Raw genomic sequence first — 23281 nt, 5'->3', positions numbered from 1 at the left:
TTACATTCTGAACTTACTAATGGATAATGCACATTTCTAGTTTTAAAAAGTTTCTCTGGTAGGGTCAAAGGATTTTATTCTATATTCAGTTTAACTACTAAATTCAATTTAGTGGAGCATTTTGTGTAAGTATGTACTTTCTGAGTGATTTATCCTGTCATGCTAATGAGTTTCTCATAGTCAAAACATAATTAAAACTGGATTAAAAAGTGACTCATCAGTTGGAAAGTGTATCTGTTCATGAACAGCAAATTTGATTTGACATAATAAAATTTATACTTTCTAGAAAAATTACTGAATCAAATGCATAAGAACTTGTCTGCACCGGATGAGATACGATACGGAACAAGCTTTGCAAATAATTAAGTACTCTAAGATAAGCTATTGCCATGACTAGAGACACACTCATTGGTTCTGTGTGATGAAGTTAGAGTGGGGCATGTGTGTTCCGAAGTTTAGTCCTGCTAGTATGTAGGAATATTATAGACAAAATGAGTTTGTAAAATGATAAAGACTTTCAAATTATTTTAATTCTACATTAATTGCACAGTAGCAACCAAAAGCAAAGGAATTCCAGTTTGAGAGGATAATCCCAGAGAGTTGGAGACTTTTCTATGTGTCTACCTGTCTATATGCTACCTACCTACCTGGCTGGATTTACTGCAGTTTTACTTGCTGGTCAGGAATGCTGTCACTTGAGCCAGATGCCTTCAGCCCTGTTAAGCATTTATTATTATTATTATTATTATTATTGTCAGTCTTGGGGCTTGAACTCTGGGCTTGGGCGCTGTCCCTCAGCTCTTCAGCTCAAGGCGAGCATTTACCACTTCAGACACAGCACCACTTCCAGTATTGTGAGTGGTTTATTGGAGATATGAGTCTCATGGACTTTCGTGCCCAGGCTGGCTTTGAACGGTGATCCTCAGATCGCAGCTTCCTGAGTAGTTAGGATTACAGGCGAGAGCCACTGGTGCCTGGTGGCATTCATTTTTTTTTAAATTGAGCTTAATAGTTTTTCTGGGGCTCCTTTTTAGACCGTGATTCTCCTACATTTGCCTCTGCCTAGCTGGGGTGATGGCTGCATGCTACCATGGCAGGCTTGTTCATTGAGATGGAGTCTTGTTAATTTTTTGCCTGCCTCTGTCACGAAGCACGAAGTTCGATCCTCCTGATCTCTGCCTACCAAGTAGTTGGGATTACAGCTATAAGCCACTGCATCTAGCCTTTAAACTATTTTCTTCTTAAACAAACATTTTTTTTTTAGGAGGGCAAATTTAGAAGTATGAGAAGTGTAACATTTCTTTTGGGGTATTTGCCTAGAAGAGCATTTGAAATTCAGTAACTGATGCCAAAGAAGAGAACTATGAGAGGGTCTTTCCTGTTTCCTGGGGCCTAATGCTTTGAATTTCCTTTGAGTTTGCTGTTCTTCTGGTGAGGACACATACTTGTTTTCCACCGCGGGTCGGTCCTCCCTCTCCTGTGAGCATCCTCTCCTGACTACTTTATGAAGGCATCTTCTGTTGGATTTGCTTATGGACTTGTTTTTGGAAACTGGGGCAGCAGTGCCCTTCACTCCTATTCCAGAATCAGCATTTAAAATGAAAGCTATTTTCTATCCTGTGGTTATTTTATTGCTACTCTACAAATGCTTTTAAGGTTTTTTTTTTTTTTTATCATGTAGGGTAACAAGTATGAGGTTTAGCTGTGCTAGGTTGCTGACTTTGATTGAAGTCTAGTTCAATTTGAAATCATGTTTTTTCCTCAACACTGTTTTAAATTAAGGACCAGCCCTCATGTTATTCCTTGAATAAATGGCTTTAATTAGGGGCTAATCTAAAATGTGTCTGAAAGTTGGAAGGCTTCCGGGACCCCACCACACACCCCTCACCCCAGTCCTAAGGGCTTGAACTCTGGGCCTGGGTGCTGTCTCTGAGCTCCTTTCGCTCTACCACTTGAGCCACAAGCCATTTCTGGCTTTTTCTGTGATTAATTGGAGCTAAGAGTCTCACAGAATTTCTTGCCTGGTCTGACTTCGAATCATAATCATCAGACTTCAGCCTCCTGAGTAGCTAGGATTATGGGCCTGAGCCCACCAGTGCCTGGTTTGAGATTTGGAAGTCTCAGTGGGTTAAGTTGGGGTTGGAGGTGAATTTCAGGTAGTCAATCACTTGCCTAGCATTCAAGAAGAGGCACTGGATTCAATCCCCAGTACCACAAAAACAAACAAAGTTTTTTTTTTGGGGGGGGTGGGAAGTTAACAGCATCAACTGAAAATATTTAAAAGTTTCATCTTTTATTATGTATAGATATCTACATAAGAGTTAGCTATCACCATGTGATTACTGTGAGCTAGATGTTAACTTCAGGGCTGTGACTACATCAATCTTTAGATGAAATGAATTTTAAGACATTGATAAGTAGCTTTTCAGTGTTTAATCAATAAGAAATAAGTGGGATGTGATTGGAAAAGATAGGGCAGATTGGTGGACAGGCTGACAATGAGCAAGTTGCATTATGCTCATCATATGACTTGTGGAATTGAAATCCTTTAATACAAATGCTTAAAGCAACACAAGAAAAAGAAGAAATAGTTTGTAAGTTGTGGAGATGTAGGCTAATGGTCAGAATATGAAAAGTAAACTTTGAAAATGACCCTTAAAAGAACTAGATCATGGGCTTAAGTCCACTTTTGTATACCTGGATGTATTATAATGGGATGATAACACTAGTATACATTTTCCTTCTGTGAACATGGAGAAAATATGGATTCTTTTTCCCTTGAAGCACCCTGGTTAGCTGTACATCCACATTAACACCGTACATCCATATACACTGCACATAATCATAGCACCTGTGTGTGAGTACCCCAAATATCTGCTTCCTTCTGTTATTATTTATGGCAGCAGTACAGGTCTGTGTGAGTTTATATCATGTTCTGCACCTAGATTGGACTGTAGGAAAAGATGGTAACTTTGCCTAACCTTTGCCACGTTGCTGAGATGATTGTGTCTAGAGTCATGCTGATGGTACCTCCAAGTATAGCTTTTGCACAGTCACTCTATGTCAGTTGCCTTACGCCATAGAAAAATGATTTCATAATTTTTTCACAAAATTGAAGAAAAATCCATTTTACTTCCTTAGCTATATTAAACATAATGTTTGAATTTTTTTCTCTTGACAATTAATTAGTGTCTTTGGACAACTTTAACCTTTAGAGTCTCTGTTTGTACTACAAAATAATGAGCTTTGTTTCTGAATTCCAATCTCTCTCTGTCTTTGAGTGCTAGTCTCTTTTGTTGTGTGATTTAAAAAATAAGCTTGACAATTATTAATTAACTGTAAATTTAATATATAGTCATTATTTCGCTAGCTTTTTATTTATGATGTTCAGTCAAAAGAGATGAATTTTATATTATGAAAATAGAGTTTACTTCCATTGTCCTTCAGCAGGTTTTTTTTGTTTTGTTTTGTTTTTGTCGGTTGTGGGGCTTGAACGCTGGGCTTGGGCGCTATCTCAGCTCTTCAGCTCAAGGTGAGCGCTCTACCACTTGAGCCACAGAGCCACTTCTGGTTTTCTGGTGGTTTATTGGAAATAAGAGTCTCACGGACTTTCCTGCCTGGGCCGGCTTTGAACCGTGATCCTCAGATCTCAGCCTCCTGAGTAACTAGGATTACAAATGTGAGCCACCGACGCTCAGCCAGCAGGTTTTTTTTGTTATTGTTAATGCTAATCCTTGTAAAACCACCATTATATTTAAGGCAGGCTATATATGGTAAGGCCTAATCAATTTATATTACATAGGTGAGAGTCTAGCCTTAATGACAGACATTAAGAGATACATGAATATAGCACAAGACTCTAATTTACAAATGTTGACTTCTAAAAAATATACCTCAATGAGTATACAGGGGAAATACTTCTAAACTTCCTTTTTATTATAGTTATTTTTAATCACTTGATTCTTCTAATGTCTTGAAAATAGTTTCTTATAACCTGGTAAAATAGTTTCTTATAACTTGGTAAGTGCCTAGTTTACCATGCTGCAGTCATTTGTGTCTCTTCAGTTTGAAAGATGTGCAGTACATGGGTGTATTTCATTGTAGCTCTTCAGCAAATGATCTGTGGTTGTTCATTGGTAATATTCCAGTTAAGGTCATGTTTTATACTGGGGTTTTGCTGAATAATAATTCTTTTATAATCATAACTTTATATCTAGGTTTTTTTTATCTCCTGCTAACTAGGGATTGTTTTATACTATTGATAATAAGGAAGCAATGGCACTGTTAGAACCAAGCGAGGCTGTGGAGCTAACCTACTTTAGTGATAGAAAAATTATTTTCTAGTTTTTTAGCTTGGATTCCAGATGACCTACTTTTTAAGGTGGATATCGTTTTTTCTTCTCATATAATTGCTGTAAGACATTTCTATTTCTTATAACTGAACTGTTGATAATAAGTTTCTCTATCGACCTAAAATGACTAAATCATTTAATATTTTTATTATGAAAATTTCAAAATAATTTACAGTATAATAATGTCATATATATATACACAACACTCCAAAATTTTATTTGGCTTACAGTAGAGCTATGTTTTTGAGTGAAAAAAATATATTAGTATAGTGGCTAAGAAAATTATTCTTACAATAACTATCAGTATATATTTATGGGCTATAATATGGCATTTTGATGCGTAATATCACATTATGCATGTGAAATGATTAAATTAATCTCTTATATCACCTACTTATTTTTTACAGTGGAAATATTTAAAATAGAAGTTACTTGTCAAGAATACAATAGCTTGTTATTAAGTATACTTACCATGTTGGACAGTAAATCACAGAAACTGATTCATCTTGTCTGATGGGAACAGGACCACCCCCTTTTGTGTCCTCTCTCATGCCCCTCACACCAGCCCTGATAACAACATTCTGGTCCCTAGGACTATGAGTTGACCTTTCCAGATTGTATAGTTGAGATTGTATAGTGTGTCTTTCTGTGCCAGGCTATTTCACTGAGTATGTTTTTCATTTTCATTTATATTTTTGTAAAGAGTAGAATCTCCTTTTAAAAGACTTTTTGGCTGTGCTTATTAGGTTTTTAAAATCATCGTGTTCTACTAAATCTAGTTAATTGGAATTAAGACTTTTGTGGACTTTTGTCAGCCTCTTGAGTAGCTAGGTTTACAGGTATGAGCCACTGGTGTGCCCAGTTTATTCTAAAACTGTAGCAAGCCTCAATTTCTGGGTTATTCAGAAAAATTCTGAGTATCTGGCTATCATATTTAATGAGGATTTAAGAAAATTGTAAGTTTTTTTTCTGAGATCATTCCTAGGTGCTAATATAAATGCTTCTTTGTAACGGTCAAATTCAAGGTTATTTCCTCTGCTTTTAAATTTCTAATTTAATTTTTTAATAGGTGGAGAGAGAACCTGTGGAGTGCATGAACTTATCTGTATTAGAAAAGGTAAGCCAATGCTCTGCATGGATATTTAAACACTAAATGAACACTTTTTAATACAGAATGAATTTTAGTAAGATAGCAGAGGATTTGGATTTATAAGGTATACAATTCAACAAATAATATTCATTTATTCTTATTATAGAAACTTAATCATACATAAACTATATATTACTTATTATGTGGCTATTGAGAGTTGTCACTGTATACTTAGTTTTGATGGGTCAATAGATTTTGGTGTCTAGTATATTCATTGTTCTTTTTTTTTTTTTTTGGACTTGGTGATGAGGCAAAGAATGGAGGGTTTGATTTTTGTTCCCTTTCAGAATCTGGAGTCTGAGTGCATGCTGATCTCCCATTGACTTCTGTTCTATTACTGTACCCCATCAGAGAGATGTGAGGAGTTGGTTGAAATTCAAATCGGGAGCATATCCAAAGACCACAACATCCTATGACACCAACAGCTGTCTATGCTTCCTTAGAAGGAGCCACCTGACAACTGGGTGGTTCAACAAGGTGGCCCCAGGCAAGGTAATTCAGTTATTAGGTGGGAGGCAAGGAATCAGGTATTTTTCTAGATTTGAAAGGATCAGGAGAACCTTGGGACTCCCCACAATTCTGGAGAAATAATCACAAATCTGTGCAATGAGGTATGGAAAGGACTGGATAGAGCTGGGGAAGCCACAGGGGAAGAAATCCTCATAAATTCACTACTCCTGTCTCTTTTCAAACTCGGAACATTTCTTTTTCCTGCATCTCTCTTGAAAACTCACCTGGCCTTCCTGAGTCTGGCCAACAAGCAACAGTCCCTACTCGGCTAATTTACCCTGAGGAGGTTTGGAGCAGTGTCAGTGTTTGTGAAACATGCTATGAGTGGCGTGCCAGAGTTGGGCAGCTTATTTTCAGGAAGTTTTTGATCTCTCTGAAAAGTTTTAGCATCTGTAGAATTAAAAACAAAAAGGACCCATTTTAGATGAATATATGTATTGTTGACATGGTCATGCTAATTTTTATTTGAGTGGTGTGTGTGTCTCCTATGGATTGGACTCCAGGCCTGGGTGCTGTCTTTGAGCTTCTTTGCTCAAAGCTAGAGCACTTTACCACTTGAGCCACAGCTCTACTTCTGGCTTCTTTTGGTGTTTAATTGGAGATAAGAGTCTCACAGACTTTCCTGCTTGGACTATGGGTCTCAGAGACTTTTCCTGTCTAGGCTGGCTTTCACTCATGATCCTCAGACTTCAGCCTCCTGAGCAGATAGGATTACATGGGGGCCTGGTTTAATCATGCCAATTACCTGCATGTCACATTCTGAAATTTCTATTTACTTAAAAACATTTATCAACATTTTTTTTTTAAATCAACCTTTCCTCTGGTACCTCAAAGGAGGAAATTGAAGTTAGCTTTAACTGACTTCAGAATTGAGGAGGGAGGGATAATGAATTTGTATATATATATTTTTTTCTACGTAAACATTTTTAGTCTTGTACTTTGATATTTTAATCCAGAGCTGCTGAAAATACATTAAATACTGTTTTAATTATTACTTTGTCCCTGTGAAACTTTTATAATGTCTATTATTTGGGACAGCAAGAGACATTCTACACATTGGCTGGAATCAAAAAGGCTTAAAGCTATAGTCAGGTGATCAAGACAAGACTGGAGACAGCAAGAAGGAAGGAAACTAGAAAGTGTAGAGAGTCTGTCCTGTGGCTAAGAAAATAGGCTATAAGGAAAAGGTAATGATCTGAATACACTTTTTAGGTATGGCTCTTTTTTCTATTTTTCTTTTATTGCTATTTCCATTCCTAGTCAGATAGTTCTCAAAGTATACCTTGTCCAGATTTCTCTGTATTCTTCTAGCTTTTTTCCTCTTCTTACATTTTTCTGTAGAATCCTAATTCTATGATTTAAAAAATGTAAATTTATTCAGGTTCTTGGTCATGTCATAGAAAAGTGTCTAAATCTATTTCCTCAGAATTTAGTGTGGTGTTCTGTTCTTGTAGCTGTTTCTCAAGTACTTAAATATTTCCAGAGGTAAAGCAAAGGCCAAGAGGTTTACATTTTAGCTGGACTTTCATAGACTAGAGCACATGAATGTTACATAAAGTAGAATAACTTAGTACCAATAATTCAGAAAAAAATGACATTTTTTTCTTCACAGTTTCTTTTCAAGCTGTATGGATATTTCCTTCAGTATCTCTTGCTTGCTTTTCTCCTCTGTCAGGCTTATAAATATGAAATGTTCTAGGGCTTAGTCATCTACTGACCTCATTTTTCTTTCTTATCTATTTGGTTTATTTCATTTTGCTCTTTTTAATTCCCCCTGAACTTATAAACTATAAACTTATAAACTATAGCCTGTCCTTGCGTTCTTTATTTTTTAAATCAAACTAAGTTATATTCCTATAACAAATTGACCTACTTAAAATTCAAGTCTTGATTTTCACATGCAAATGTCTGTCTTCCTCTGTCTTGTCAATCCCAGTCAATAAATAATATCCAATTGCTTAACTTCTAACCAAAGAATCTTCCCAGCTGAGTGCCAGTGGCTCACGCCTGTAATCCTAGCTACTCAGGAGTCTGAGATCTGAGGATCATGGTTCAAAGCCAGCCTGGGAAGGAAAGGCTGTGAGACTTTTTTTTTTTTTTTGCCAGTTATGGGGCCTGAACACTGGGCCTGGGCACTGTCCCTCAGCTCTGACTCTTATCTCCAATAAACCACTAGAAAACCGAAAGTTGCCCTGCAGCTCAAGCAGTAGAGTGCTTGCCTTGAGTTGAAGAGCGCAGGGACAGTGCTCAAGCCCAGAGTTCAAATCCCACAACCGACAAAAAAAAAAAAGAATCTTCCCATATTTTACCATATTTTATCATTGTCTTTTCTCTATACTTAATTTATTAGTAAGTTGTCAGTTATACTTGCAAAGTATATTTCATATCCATCCTTTTTTTTTTTTGTTCTGCTGCTGTCATTTCAAATCGGAGTCTCTATTTTCTTTTGTCTAGACCACTGTAATACTTTTTTTTTTTTTTTTTTTTTTTGGGTTCGGTCGTGGGGCCTGAACTCTGTCCCTCAGCAGTTCAGCTCAAGGCTAGCGCTCTACCATTAGAGCCACAGTGCCACTTCCCGCTTTTTTCTTTTTGCTTATGTGGTGCTGAGGAATCGAACCCAGGGCCTCATGCATGCAAGGCAAACGCTCTACCACTGAGCCACCTTCCCAGCCCCTCACTGTAATACTTTTTAACTGGTTCCTTAACTTCCTTGCTTACCTCCATAAAGTAAGCACCAATGACTTTTAAAAATGTAAATCATTTCATATCACTTTGCTATGGAAATTCCTCCATGGATTCCCAGTACACCTGTAATAAAATCAAGACTGCTTCATCCTGACCAAGAAAAAAAATGAACTTAGAGTCCAAATGTCATCTAAATATCATCAGCCCAAAAGTATCATCATGTAAATAATTTATATCACATGGCAGTGAGATTCTGGGCATGATCCATCTTTGTTCTATATTCCTTTCCATTTGTAGAGCTGTGAAACTAAAACATACTTAGTGGGACATGCATAGAACAATAATTATAGGCATTACCATTGTAAAAGTGAGAAAATAGAAGGAAGAAAGGAGTCACTGGTAATTTAAAATTTTAACTGGGAAAAATCTTACAGATTTCAAGGCACAGCCTTGAAAGTCTTGTCCTCAAGACTGTCCTCTGGGGGCTGGGAAGGTGGCTCAGTGATAGAGCGCTTGCCTTGCATGCATGAGGCCCTGGGTTCGATTCCTCATCACCGCATAAGCAAAAAAGAAAAAAAAGCGGTAGTGGCGCTGTGGCTCAAGTGGTAGAGCGCTAGCCTTGAGCTGAAGAACTGAGGGACAGCGCCCAGGCCCAGAGTTCAGGCCCCATGACCGGACCCACCCCTCCCCCCCCAAAAAAAAAAATGTCCGTTGAGTTTAAGAGTCTGCCTTTGAAGTTGCACCTGCTAGATCAGAAAGAGGAGACAGAGACAGAGACACAGAGAGAGGGACCGAGAGAAAGACATCATGAGAGAGTGACATTAAGGAACGAGCACATGCACACAAGCATTGGAGAGGATATGGTGGAAATGTAAATTAGTATAGCCATTATGTAAAATGGTGTGTTTCTTCAAAAAATTAAAAATAGATAGCATATGATTCAGCAATCCCACTATAGATATATAATTTGCTATGGGAATGTCAGGGAGATGTCTATACTTTCCATGTGGAATTATTCACACTCACCCAGATACAGATAAAGAAAATTCGCATTTGTACATAATGGGATACTGTAAGAAAATCCTACACCTGGAGGAAATTCTGTTAAGTGAAGTAAGTCAGGGAAAGGAAGATAAATTTCTGTTTTTACCATATGTGCAATTTGAAACAGTTGAACTCATGGAAATACAGAATAGAGTGGTGGTTACTGGTTGAGAGTAGCTGTTGTGGGGATGTTGGCTTGAGGATATAAAACTTTGATATAGCCATTTCACAACGTATACATATTATTTTTTATTGTGAGAATACTGTGCAGAGGGGTTACAATTACATGGGCAAGATAACGAGTATATTTCATATCAAGCATTGCTGCCTCCTCCTTGTTTCCCCTTCCCATCTCTTCCCATTCCCCCCACCTCCCCCCACCCGATCCTCCCACCCCCACCAAAGTTGTGAAGTTCATTTTTTGGACATAACATCTTGTACATCTCATTGTTGCAATGGGTCCGCCTGTATCCCTATTTAAACGATTTTTTTTTGCCCTTCACCTCCACAAATTATACAAACATCAAATACAGTGAAAGCAGGGGTTATACCATGGGGGAGGGAAACATATACATAGTTTAAAAACTTGTTGAGTACTCTGTTTTCAATTTAAACAAAGCTTCAAAAAGAAAAAGACAAGTTCTGACTTCTTTTATTTAGCTAATGTCTATATGCCAGCTACTGTTAAGAGCGCTACAAGAACCACACCCAGAAATGCCGCTCTTCTGATGGCCAAAAAATAAGGTTGCCAGACCTTACCCTCTTCCACAATTTAAAGTAGGGAGGTCAGTGGTAGTTCCATCTGAGAAATGCCAGTGAGTAATGATCTGCAGTAAGGGGATTAATCCATGCCACAATGTGAGGGAAGGGCCCGTCAGGCATAAGGGACAAGTGTAGATTTGCTGAAGTGAGTGTACACTTGTTTGGCTTGTCTAAAGAAGCCCAGTAGGTGTCTGGAGCAGTGCAAGAGGAAATGAAAGCACCAGATAGGTAATATGAGACTAGATAGTTTTGGGCCTTAGCTTCCTGAGTAGCTAGGATTACAGGCATGAGCCATCAGTGCTCAGCTTTATATATACTTTTAAAGACACCAACCTAGTAGATTTTAGATTGTCACATATTTTATTTGATGGTTTATATGTGATGAGACTAACTGTATTTATTCACATTTCTCCTCTTCTACAAAAGATATGGTATATACAGTGTTTTGTAACTGGCTTAATTTAAAACCTACCTCCTAGAATTAAATTCATATCCATAGTCTGAGATCCTTTCTTTTGTCTGTGTGTACTTTTTTTCTAATATGTGAATACATCATAACTTACTGACTTAATTTCCTAATAATGGAACTGCTACATTTAAAATTTTTGTGATTAAGATAATGCTATGGCAAATAGCCTGTCTAATATGGCTAGTGGAGGTCTGTGGTTAATTAGCTTCTGCGAACTGAGATTGCTTTTAAGATTAAAGGGAGATTATTACAAAAATTGTGTTAGAAATTGCCGGGTTCTTCACTTTATGTATTATACTCTTTTGTATTACCACTATGAACACATGGCTCTGTCAGTAGAATATATATTAAACTTTTGGATATTTTTATTGTCATTGATGAATCTGGTAAGTAAAACTTGTTAGTTCTGTGTCATTCAGATTTTCATTTCATTTTGTTTTCCATCAACTAGACAAGGAAATAGCTAGCTTTGTTGACAGTGGACCTCTAAAATTACTTCTTTCTGGCTGCTGCTTCTGTGCAACACTGAAACTCATCAACCTAATATGAGGTTGAATATCTCTTTAAGCTCTGCTTACAGAATGTACAAATACTTCTTGGTATACTTTGAAGGGCACCAGAAAAACCTGCTTCTTCTGAAATGTCTCTCTGAAGTGATAGGTGGTTCATCGTGTTTTGACATTTGCTAAATTGAGATCCATTTAATCTTTAGAAATTTTTTTCAAAAAATTTACATGGAAAAAGCATTGTCGGAGTATATCAGATTGTTTCACATTCACTATGGAAACCAGGAAATTACGGATTTAAGGCATGATACCTGGAACAATGTGGGATCTGTGGGTAAGATAGATGGGTAAAAAGCAGGAGTGGTATAATCTAGAACAGTATCCATACCAGGCAGATCAGAGATGCCAAGGACAGACTATTTATAGAACAGTGAAAACAAACTGAATCTACTTTATAGTTCTGGTGTGAGTTGCTTGACATTGTCTCTACTTTTTCCGCCCAAATGTAGAGAAGACCCAAGCCCCAGTTACTCTTTTCCCTTTCTTGAGATGAAAAAAGCAGTCTGAGGTCTGGAGAGAAAGGCTATATTAGTAATATGGTCTACTAGGTAAGGGATATTAGAACTTCTCCATCCCTCTTAAGTTCAAGACCCCTAGGGTTGAAGATGGGGGGATAGCATTTCTTTTCTTAATTTTATATTTATTTGAAAAGTAGGAAGTTTGACCAGGAAAGGAGCTGGTTTAAAGTGAGAGACAAGGAAGGTATAGTTTTTAAATAGATTAGAGCCAGTAGAAAGAGGCCACTCACCTTGTACTAGGACAGTATGAAAGATGCCTTAAGGGCACCTAAGGAATTGGCTAGGTCCCACCTGTCATAGGACCAAGAGTGTAAAGGGATAAGCAAATTTTGGAGACTACCCCTTAAGAAGAGAGTACCTCTGGCTTACCTAGCTGGACCAGGGTTCCCTAGGGTGTTGTCTCTCTAGGGATGTGTTTCACAGTGCTCAGCCACCCAGATACTAAGTTGCTACTCCAGAAGTGGTCCAAAGGGACTCAGCTACTGGTTGAGCTGTTGGCACATCTTGCTGTTATACATGCAATCCTAGTAGTTGTGGGCTCATGGAGACACCCATTTCAGAGGAAAGCTCGGACAGTCACGCACTAGGTGGCAGGGTCATCTCTAAGAATCTGTTAGGAGGGCTGGGAAGGTGGCTCAGTGGTAGAGCACTTGCCTTGCATGCTGGAGGCCCTGGGTTCGATTCCTCAGCACCACATAAGAAAAAAGCCGGAAGTGGCGCTGTGTGGCTCAAGTGGTAGAGCGCTAGCCTTGAGCTGAAGGGCTGAGGGATAGCACCCAGGCCCAGAGTTCAGGCCCCACGACCGGACCCAAAAAAAAAAAAAAGAATCTGTTAGGGCAGACGAGTCTTATTTTTCTCCTTCAGTGATGTTTATCAGATATTTCTAAGCTTTCAATTTTTAATGTAAATTTTATAATCAGCCAGCCAAATCATTTGCTAGCTCTTTGAGAAATTTGTTGGGCATTGCACTGAATCTGTAGATCAGTCTTTGAGTCTTTAGACTTATTGTTGAACTTGACACAGCAAGATATTTGTTGGATGCTTTCCAGTAAAGTTTAGGAAGTTATTTATAAGGGTTTTACAGGTCTTTTTGTTAGCCTTATGCTTAGATTTATTGTTTTTTGTTACTATAATAAAGGAAACACAATAGAAGCATTACAAAATTTCCATGTATTCACCTTATTATAGCCATATGGACAAACCATTCAAATTTTCTTTAGATATTTTAGTTTCTCTGTATAGATAGTCCTACTATCTACAGAAAGTTTTGGTTTTATTTAATCCTTTCCAGTTATGTATTTTTACAGCTTCTAAGGAAAAATAAATAGAAGCCAAAGAATACTCACTAATCTCTTTCTAAATGCTTGACCAAAAATAACTTAAAAAACTATAGCAGTAACAAGTGTTGATAAAGATGCAGAGACTTTGGAACCCCCTTACACTGTTGGTGTAAATGTAAAATGGGGCTGCTACTTCAGAAAACAGGCAGAATGTTTCTCAAAAAGTTAAACATAAAGTTACTATCTAACTTAATAATTACGCTATGAGAATTGAAGATAATTGAAATCATATGATTATACAAAAACATATGCATGAATGTTCATATAGCTATCTTATTCATAATAGTAAAAGCAACTTAAATTCCTATCACTTGGTGAATGGATTAAACAAAATATATTATCAACGGAGTATCTTATTCATTCATTAGAAAGGAACTGTACCCTTTGCCTGACTTATATAATTGTAACCCCTCTGGTTTTAGCATTTCCAAATAAAAATAATAAAAATTTAAAAAGAGAGAATAAAGTGTTGATTCAAACAAAAATATGGATTAGCCTTGAAAACACATACTAAGTCAAAGAAGCCAGACACAGGAGACCACATAGTGTACAGTAGCAGTAGATTACAAATTATGGGGCTAGACAGATAATATTTCTGCCCAATTCTGATAGTTTCTTATTCTAATCCACAACTATGTTAGGATAGTGCAACTTGATATCAGAGAGTGTGAGGCATAGAGATGAAGAAGGAAATTTAGGAAACAATAGCTAGGATGGTTGTGGTTAATAGGGCAGTAGAGAGAGCTGGACCTGGCTTTACATTTCCAGGTTCATGGCAGGTCAGGAGAGTTTATGCATTGCTCTTTTACCTCTTAGTTAGCTGCTGTTACATTGTAAATAAATACAGTTTCAGTTAGCTTTTCATCTTCTACTGTTTGTACCTGCAGACTTTCCTTCTCAGCTCCTTACCTTGGTTCCCTTTATTTCCTCTTCCCCTTCTAATCTGCCCCAGGCCCTTCTCTCTTGTGGAAACACGGTGGAGAAAGAATAATAGATTAGTGTCTGAAAGTGTAGGCGATACATTTTCATATTGAGTTTTAAAGTTTTAGAACTATATTTGATTTTTGCAGGGCTGGATAAAGATAGAATTTGCTGAGTGACTAAGCTTTCAGATCTTTCCTAGTTCTAATTATTTAGAGCAAAAGAATAGTAAAGTACCCTTTTCTTCTAGTACTCAGTAAAAAGGGTACAGGGAAATTATGTAAATTTATAATTAGCAAATTCAGCGTTCAGAATACATGGATTTTATTTCCCTGTTTGCTTCATCCACCCTGGACAGCTGAATAAGTAGTAAATTCTTTGCATATCCCATTTCCCTCAAATGTGAAAGGGTAATGCTACTCGTATTGGCAGCTTTGAGTTAGGACAGTGAAATATCTGAGGCAACTCATCTTCCAGAGTCAGAGGCTTTATTTAGCTTACTTTTGGAGGCTCAAAGTCCTAGGTCAGGCAACCCCAGACAGACCAATGGTTTGTTCCCTGGTAATGAGAGCATATCGTGGCACATTATGGCAGGAGAACCTTTTGGTGTGAGTGGCCATGTCTCTAGAGCAGAGAGAGAAAAGAGGAAAAATGAGATCCCCAAATCCTTCATGAGTTCAATTTCCTAGTGACCCAAGACCTTCCCACTCTACTCCACCTCCCAAAATTTCCTAGTTAGCACCACTGTAGATACCAAATCTTTAACACATGGGCCTTTGGATCCAAACCATAGCACTATTCATGTCATCTGTGTTAACCTTAACAAGACTTCTGGCAGGACCAAGTGAAATAAAGTACCTGCAAGCCTTTGTAGTCAGTAAACTGGTTTAGATGAATCATACTCATTACCTTAAGGAAAGCTAAGAGCTGTGGTGGATAACTGTATTCTCTATAACTTGACAGGATGAGGTAAAAGTGTTGCTGGAGCTCCAGTAGAGATAGTCTTGAAACTTAACAGACTCTCTTAGAGATGAGACATAAATATTCAATATATGTGAATTCTGGAAGATATATTTTAATTGTTTCTATTATACATCTTTTTCAGTGATACGGTATTCAAGATTTTGAATGTATGAAAATGACTAGTGAAGCCGGGCACCCAGTGGCTGACACCTATAATCCTAGTTACTCAGGAGGCTGAGATCTGAGGATCGGGGTTCAAAGCCAGCCTGGACAGAAAAGTACCCTTAAGACTCTTATCTCCAATAAACCATTCAAAAACAGCTCAGAGACAGGGCAGGAGTGACCAAAAAAAAAAAAAAATTACTAGTGAGGCCGGGTGCTGGTGGCTCACGCCTGTAATCCTAGCTACTTAAGAGGCTGAGATCTGAGGATCACAGTTCAAAGTCAGCCCAGGCAGGAAAGTCTGTGAAACTCTTATCTCCAATAGAAAACCAGAAGTGGCACTGTAACTCAAGTGGTAGAGCACTCGCCTTGAGCTGAAGAGCTGAAGGACAGTGCTCAGGCCCAGAGTTCAAGCCCCATGACCACCAAAAAAAAAAAATTACTAGTGAGTTAGTAGCATAAGCCTTCTATATTTTTCCACAGTTCTTTAAATGATGGTGAATGTTTATAAGAAATGCTTTGCTGATCTCTGAGCAAATGGCTCCTAGTAGGAAAAATGCTGATTCCTAGTCTTTGGATGCTGGTTAGAGAAACAGACCTCCATGCAGTTTCTATGCAAATCTTCTATTGCTGGATCGACATTTAGCTGTGAATGTTCTCCATTATTTGCAGTTTTATGTTGTATAGTTTCTATTACCTGTGGTTAAACAAGGTCAGAAAGTATTAAACAGAAAATTCCAGAAATAAACGATTTGTTAGTTTTAGACACTCTGTCTTGAGAAATGTTATGAAACTGCATCATCCCACTTTATTCTGCTCTGAATGTGATCAGTTCATCTGGCGTGTGCATGCTGTGTATGCTGCCCACGCCATTCACTTAGGAACCTGTTATCCGATTGACGGATATTTGTGTGGTGTTTGTGTTCAAGGGTGAAAGGTGATTATGCATGATAGTATTGTGTGGTGTCATCTAAAATTGTTAGAATGGAGGATTGTGATTGTTTTCATCATTTGATACATGTTTGGGGCAAGTATCTAGAGTTGATCAATACATAGTGGATAAATATACAAAACTATCACCCTATACCCTGTAAAGATGTACACTTGTCTGCAAAATTGTTTTGAAGTTGTAATATAGTTCTCCCTTTATGTATTACTTTAGATTTTTCTGGTTCTTAGATATGTTCCTTTTGGTGTAGTTCAGTAACTTCTAGGCAGTGCTAATAATAGATCTTGAAGGGATCAGGAGATTTTTTTGATAACTGTTTTATTGGCATACATTTTAAGCCTTTTTTTCCCCCCTAGTTCAAGGAATTTCAATTAGGCCGAACATTTATAGAGCTTGATGGCAGCAAAGAATAGGGCTTTTGCTACTATAATTAAAATGACACTTTCATTTACAATTTAATAGAAGGTGGAATTCATGGAGCTATATTTTCTTCGATTCACTCTTATCATCTTTGAACTTCTTAATGAGACGTTTATGTATACCCAGAGGAAGAAGCCTACCACATTGACTCACGCCGGTTATTTTTAGTTTTATATTATTTTTAGTTTTATATCCCAAATTGATGCTGCTATACGTTATTGTAGGCACTCAGTGGGCAAAGCAGACCCTTAGCATTTGAAGGTGAAGTGCAGGAGATAGGACAAAATAAAATAATACACTGTGAAGGTCACAGTACAAGAAAATGGACAGCCAACAGGTGAGGAAAACTGTAAGCTGGTCTAGCACCTCGCTGTATCCTGCCTTTCTCTGAAATACTAATGTATAAAAGCATCATTTTCTCTTCTCTCCCCTTACTTATCTTTCTAATGGCTGAATTACTTGTGGGTTTTCTGAATATACTACAGAGGAATGTCTGTAAACCAACTGTAGAAAATTTTGAAGCCTGTTCAGTTTTTTCTTAACCCGTTTGCATTAATTCAACTGTTACTTAACATTTTTTTTTTGTTACTTAACATTTTAATGACTCACAATGGAAAGGAATAAAAGTCTAGATATTGTTATTAGTATAGAAGGGTCAGAATGTTTTTATCTACCCAGTCGTAAGGCAAGAGCCTAGATAGCATGCTTTTGCTCAGAATAGATGTTGCACTGATATACCACTTATTTCTTTCATTTCTTTATTTTATCTCAACTGTTGTAGTTTTCAATCTTTCAATCTTTCAAATCTTTCAAATCTTTTAGATTTCAGTATTTGACTTTAAAGTATTTCCTTGTCTTTTCTCAACACATTCAGTTTTTCTTGTTGGTTTTTGGACCCATGGAATAATATACGTGTTAGTGTCCCTGTCTAGCAGCTGTATCACTTTTCTGAGTCAGTTTTGATTATTTTCCCCCATTTATCTAGTTTTGCTTCATTGTATGACTGGTAAGTTTTTATTGGATGCCAAGCCATATGAAACTTCCTTTGTTTAATGTTGGATAATATGTGTGTGTGTGAGCTTTTCTGTGGCAGTGTAAACTACCTCAGAGGAATTTGTTCCTTTAGGTCTTTCACATCTGTTGTAGTTGAGATGTGTATTTTCTTCCAAAGGCCTATGTATTAAAGGCTTGATTGTTAGCTTGTGGCATCATTGGAAGGTATGGAACCTTAATTTAAGAGGAGAGGCTTTGGGTGGGAAACATTAGTGCTAAAGTGGTTAAACACTTGCCTACGAAGTAGAAGGCCTTGAGTCCAAAACACCAATACTGCCCCCTCAAAAACAGGAAAAAAAGAGAAGAGACGAGGCCTAAGTAGAAGGAACTTAGGTCACTGAGGGTGGGTTCTGGAGGGAATATTGAGATGCTGGTCCCTTCCTGTCACTGTCTTTGCTTCCTGGCTGCCATGAGTTCCACCTATACATTCTCATCAAGGTGTACTGGGTTGCCATAGGTCCAAAGCAAAAGGCCAACTGAAGATAGACCATGGTTTCAAATAAACTTTTCCTTCTTTTAAGTTGATTATATCAGATAATCTCAGTCATAGTGATGGAAATTTTACAAAAACATAGCCAAAAGTTATTTTCCTGAGGTGAGATGTTTTTAAGTACTCTAGCTCATAAAGCTGGATTTTTTTTTTTTAATTCTGGATCATGGCAATAGTCATTGTTTCTTACTCTGTGTTAGATTTAGTTGCTTTTCCTTCTAATCTTCTTAGAGTGGTTTTTTTCTCAGCCACTGGCCATTTATTTACATACTGTGTTCTAAAAGGTGCTCTTTTGTAGATCTTGGGTGATTAGGTGCAGATCCCTTTGTCTTTTTCTACTATGCCTGACCCTGTGGCCTTCAGCTATCTTGGATATTCCCAGGTTTACCTCCTCACATCAGGAAGACCACTGGACCCCTGGGTTACTCCATTTTGCACAGTTAGGTTATTGCATCCTTTCTCTAAATATTCACCTTAGAAAATACTAACATAACAGGACTCATCTCAGGTTTTTTGTTCTGTGAATGGTCACTGATTGGCTTTATTACTAAATGTCCAGTGCCTTGAATGGGATTGTTCATATATTTTGTTCTTTTAGTCCTTAAGTGGTAAGCAGATTCTAATCTTTGTTACTCTTAACTGGAAGTAGAAAAGTGATTATCAGAATGGGGTCATGCTTGGTATTTAAATAGACCATGAAATATCTGGAGCAGAGATTTAAGAAGAGAGACTGGGAAACTACGAAGGATACAGAGACCTGAGTTAGAGAAAAGGATATGATACAATTTTGCTAAGAAGAAAAAACAACTTTATTTATTAAGAATTAATAATTGGACAGTGTAGATTCATGAATGAAAAGATAAAACTCTAAGGAAAGCTATCCTTTAGCCATCAGATAGTTAAACTCTTGACCAGTTTATTTCTGAATGGCATTAAAGTTTTAACAATCTAGAAATGACACAAATGTATTATTTTTGTATTATTCTTTTTTTTTTTTCTGGATGTGGGACCTGAACTCTGGACCTAGGCGCTGTCCCTCAGCTCTTCAGCTCAAGGCTAGCGCTCTACCACTTGAGCCACAGTGCCACTTCCAGCTTTTTCTGCTTATGTGGTGCTGAGGAATCGAACCCAGGACCTCATGCATGCAAGGCAAGCACTCTGCCACTGAGCCACCTTCCCAGCCCTGTATTATTCTTCATTTGAGAAAAACTACTAAACAAGGTTGTGCTGGTATGCTAGTTTGTGGTCATTTGGACCAATGCACAGGAGTGGGATTGCTGGGTCATAAGAAAGCTCTATGTTTAGCTTTTTGAGGAACCTCCATACTCCTTTCCAGAGTGGTTGGACAAGTTTACATTCCCACCAACAGTGCAGTAGCATTCCCTTTTGGCCATGTCCCTACCAGCATCTGTTATTGTTAGTTTTCTTAATAAGGGCCATTCTAACTGGGGTGAGGTGGAATCTCAATGTTGTTTTGGTTTGCTTTTCTTTTATGGCCAGAGATGTTGAACATGTGTCTATTGGTCATTCTTATTTCTTCTTGGGAGATGTCATTCTTTAAGTCTTCAGCCCACTTATTAATTGAGTTGTTGTTTCTTTGAGGATTTGTGTTTGGGAGGTTTAATTTTTTGGGCTCTAAGTATATTTTAAATATGAGGCTCTTGTCTGATGCATAACTAGTAAAACTCTTCTCCTATCCTGTGGACTTTCTATTTATCTTGCTAGCTATGTCCTTTTCCATGCAGAAACTCTTCAGTTTAATGCAATCCATTTTTCTAGTCTGTCTTTGATTTGTTGTGACTCTGGATCTTTGCTTAGGAAGTTTTAACATGTGCCAAGGAGCCCCAATGTTTTCACTGTCCCTTCCTGTAATATTTTCAGTGTATCTGGTCTACATTGAGGTCTTTGAACCATTTGGAATTGATTCTGGTGCACGGTGATAAATAAGGATCTTGCTGCAGTTTTCTGCACATGTGCAGCCAACTCTGCTAGCACCATTGCAGCATTATTTATCATAGCTAAGATATAGAATCAACCCAGATGCCCCTCAGTGAACAAGTGGATCAAGAAATTGTGGTATACATACACAATGGAATTCAATGCTTCCATCAGAAAGAATGACATTGACCCATTCATAAGGGAATGGAAAGACTTGGGGAAAAAATTATACTAAGTGAAGTAAGCCAGACCCAAAGAAACAGTCTGCATGTTTTCCCTCATTTGTAATAATTAGAATATGCTTATAAAGTACAAGTAAACCCAATGGATAGTAAAAGACAAATAATTACACTTGGACAGCACTCTAAACATTCACAAAGTGAGACCAGTGGAGGATATTCTTAGAAGAGGATCACAAGGGCTCAGTAGTTATGTGCATATGACCATATAAAACGATGCTTTATTGAAGTGAACTCCAAGAAATGGAAACAAGAGGTGTTTTTTTTAATTGTACAGTTTTCAGCTCTTTTTTTCCCCTCATTCTTTTTTCCTTTGGTTTGTTCCTATTTGTTGCTATTTTTTAAATTTCTGTACCCTTTGTATTGTATATGTTTATCTGATTTGGAAAGGGGAAGAGGAAGCACAGAAGTGTTGGGACAAAAGGTGAATCAGTTGAGCAGTGATACTCACTAGACTCTATTTTGGAAATGAACTATACAACTTGGGAGGGGAGGAAAGTCAGGAGGGGAAAAACTGGAAGAGAATGAGGGAGGGGATGACACTGTTCAAAAGGAAATGTATTCATTTCCTTACTATGTAACTGTAACCCCTCTTCCTTCAAGATAAAATTTAAAAACCAAACTAGTAATAGTAAAAGATAATATATACTCTGCCACTTAAAGGTAAACCAGTTTTATATTACATTCTCAGCATGTGGGGAAAACTAGAGTTTAGAGTATTTATGTTAACTAGTAGATAGATGGTGCCATCTATTGGCTAATATGAAAATATTAGGTAAGTAGCATAATGCCTTTCACCGTGTATGCTGATGAACGTTAATTCTTGAAATTTTTTATTGCTTTAAATTCCCAAAGCAATCACTTTAAAATACTAAGAAATGCTTATATATATATGTATATATATATATATATATATTTACATTCACCTATGTCTGTATCTGATTTTTTGTACAGTTAAAGCCATATGTATGAAATTAGCTTCTTTTTTTTTTTTTTGGGGTCCGGTCATGGGGCCTGAACTCTGGGTCTGGGCGCTGTCCCTCAGCTCTTCAGCTCAAGGCTAGTGCTCTACCACTTGAGCCTCAGCGCCACTTCCAGCTTTTTTTTTCTGTTTATGTGGTGCTGAGAAATCGAACCTAGAGCCTCGAGCATGCAAGGCAAGTGTTCTACCACTGAGCCACCTTCCTAGCCCGAAATTAGCTTCTTTTATGGTATATTCCATATAAATTTTCCATATAAAGCAGTTTTTATAAGTGAGTTATATTGTGAAACAATAAAACCTTCTTGTTGACCTAGTGGTTCTCAAGTCTTATTGTGGCATTGTAGTTCTGCATTCTCTGTTGAAGAAGAGAAGGAACCTTTAAAAATATTTTTTGTTTTAGCAAATAAAATTGGTTGTTTTAAATATAATATTCTGTATAAAAACCTTAATATGCCAAGAAATATTCTGAAAATACTTTGACACGTAATTCTGGTCTCTACAAAAGACAGCTACCAATATTTTAGAATATTAGCATATAGACTTTTTATACATATATGCAGAATTTAAATGAAATAGAAACCACATTCCATAGATTGTTTTGTAATGAGTTTTTTTGTATTTTTTTATTGTGAAAATACTGTACAGAGGGGTTACAATTACATGGGCCAGATAATGAGTACATTTCTTATCAAGCATTGTAGCTCCTCCTCCTTTGTTTCCCCTTCCCATCCCATCCTCCCCCCACCCCTGTAATGAGTTTTTACTTACCTATTTACTTTGAGTAAGTTCTGATATTAACCATTTTTCATTTTATTTTCTTATTGTTTATCTGATGATGTTGAGGATATTTCATGGTAGTAGTATAATCAGTTATATGAATATTACTTATTAGAAAACAATCTGTTTTTAGATTTTAAATATGTGAATTATTTTACTATTAGTAATAGTTGGAGCACAAAACATTTAAATCTTTTAATTGTTCTGAATATTTTCTTAAAAGAAAAGCCTGTCTAGCGACTGGAAATTCCCAGAAATAAACTATCCGGGTCAGAGAATATTCTTAATCTAAGATTTTTTTTTTTAATGTGTGTACCTGGTCTGTGGCTTGAACTCAGGGCTCAGCCCTGAACTTTTTTTTTTTTTTTTTTTTATCGGTCATGGGTCTTGAACTCTGGGCCTGGGCGCTGTCCCTCAGCTCTTCAGCTCAAGGCGAGCGCTCTACCACTTGAGCTACAGCGCCACTTCCAGCCCTGAACTTTTATATTCAAGGCTAGTGCTCTACCACTTTAGCCACAGCTCCACTTCCAGCTCTTTTTGGGTTTTTTTGGTGGTTAATTGGAGATGAGTCTCACAGACTTTCCTTTTTGGGCTGGCTTTGAACTGTAATCTTCAGATCTCAGCGTCTTGAATAGTAGGATCACAAGCATGAGCCACTGGGGCCCAGCTTATATTTACATTTCATAGTTAAATTTTCTCTTTGAATCCAAATTCATTTAATTTGCCTATTTTTTCATATAGTTAATATATGACAAATGTATTTTCTGATTTTTAAATATGTATATACTTAATATCAAACATTTGGGAAACAAACATTAGGGAAACAATAAAAATCACATTAAATTTCTATACCTAGAGCCAACAGCACCATTTGTTTAATCTATTGAATTTTTCAAATTTATTTTTTCTTTACTGATTTGAAATGCCTTCTTTTTCATGTATAGGTTTACTGTATATACTGGATAATTGAACTTATTGCTCTATGTTACTA

The 23281-nt window shown here is 37.2% G+C and overlaps 1 protein-coding gene across 2 annotated transcripts in view; it reads left to right on the top strand.

Annotated features, from left to right (window-relative positions):
- The window catches only part of Syt14 (synaptotagmin 14), a 137178-nt gene that overhangs the window by 5677 nt on the left and 108220 nt on the right, over window positions 1-23281 (top strand). For both annotated transcript variants that reach the window (XM_042682079.1, XM_042682078.1), the window contains exon 2: window positions 5422-5469. In XM_042682079.1, the coding sequence (XP_042538013.1) occupies window positions 5422-5469 (48 nt within the window). The remainder of the gene's footprint in view (window positions 1-5421; window positions 5470-23281) is intronic.

The sequence above is a fragment of the Dipodomys spectabilis genome, unplaced genomic scaffold, assembly GCF_019054845.1.
Source record: "Dipodomys spectabilis isolate Male_0828 unplaced genomic scaffold, ASM1905484v1 ptg000069l, whole genome shotgun sequence".
Taxonomy (NCBI): domain Eukaryota; kingdom Metazoa; phylum Chordata; class Mammalia; order Rodentia; family Heteromyidae; genus Dipodomys; species Dipodomys spectabilis.
The sequence above is the reverse complement of the archived record's forward strand: the minus strand, read 5'-3'. Positions and strand labels throughout refer to the sequence as shown.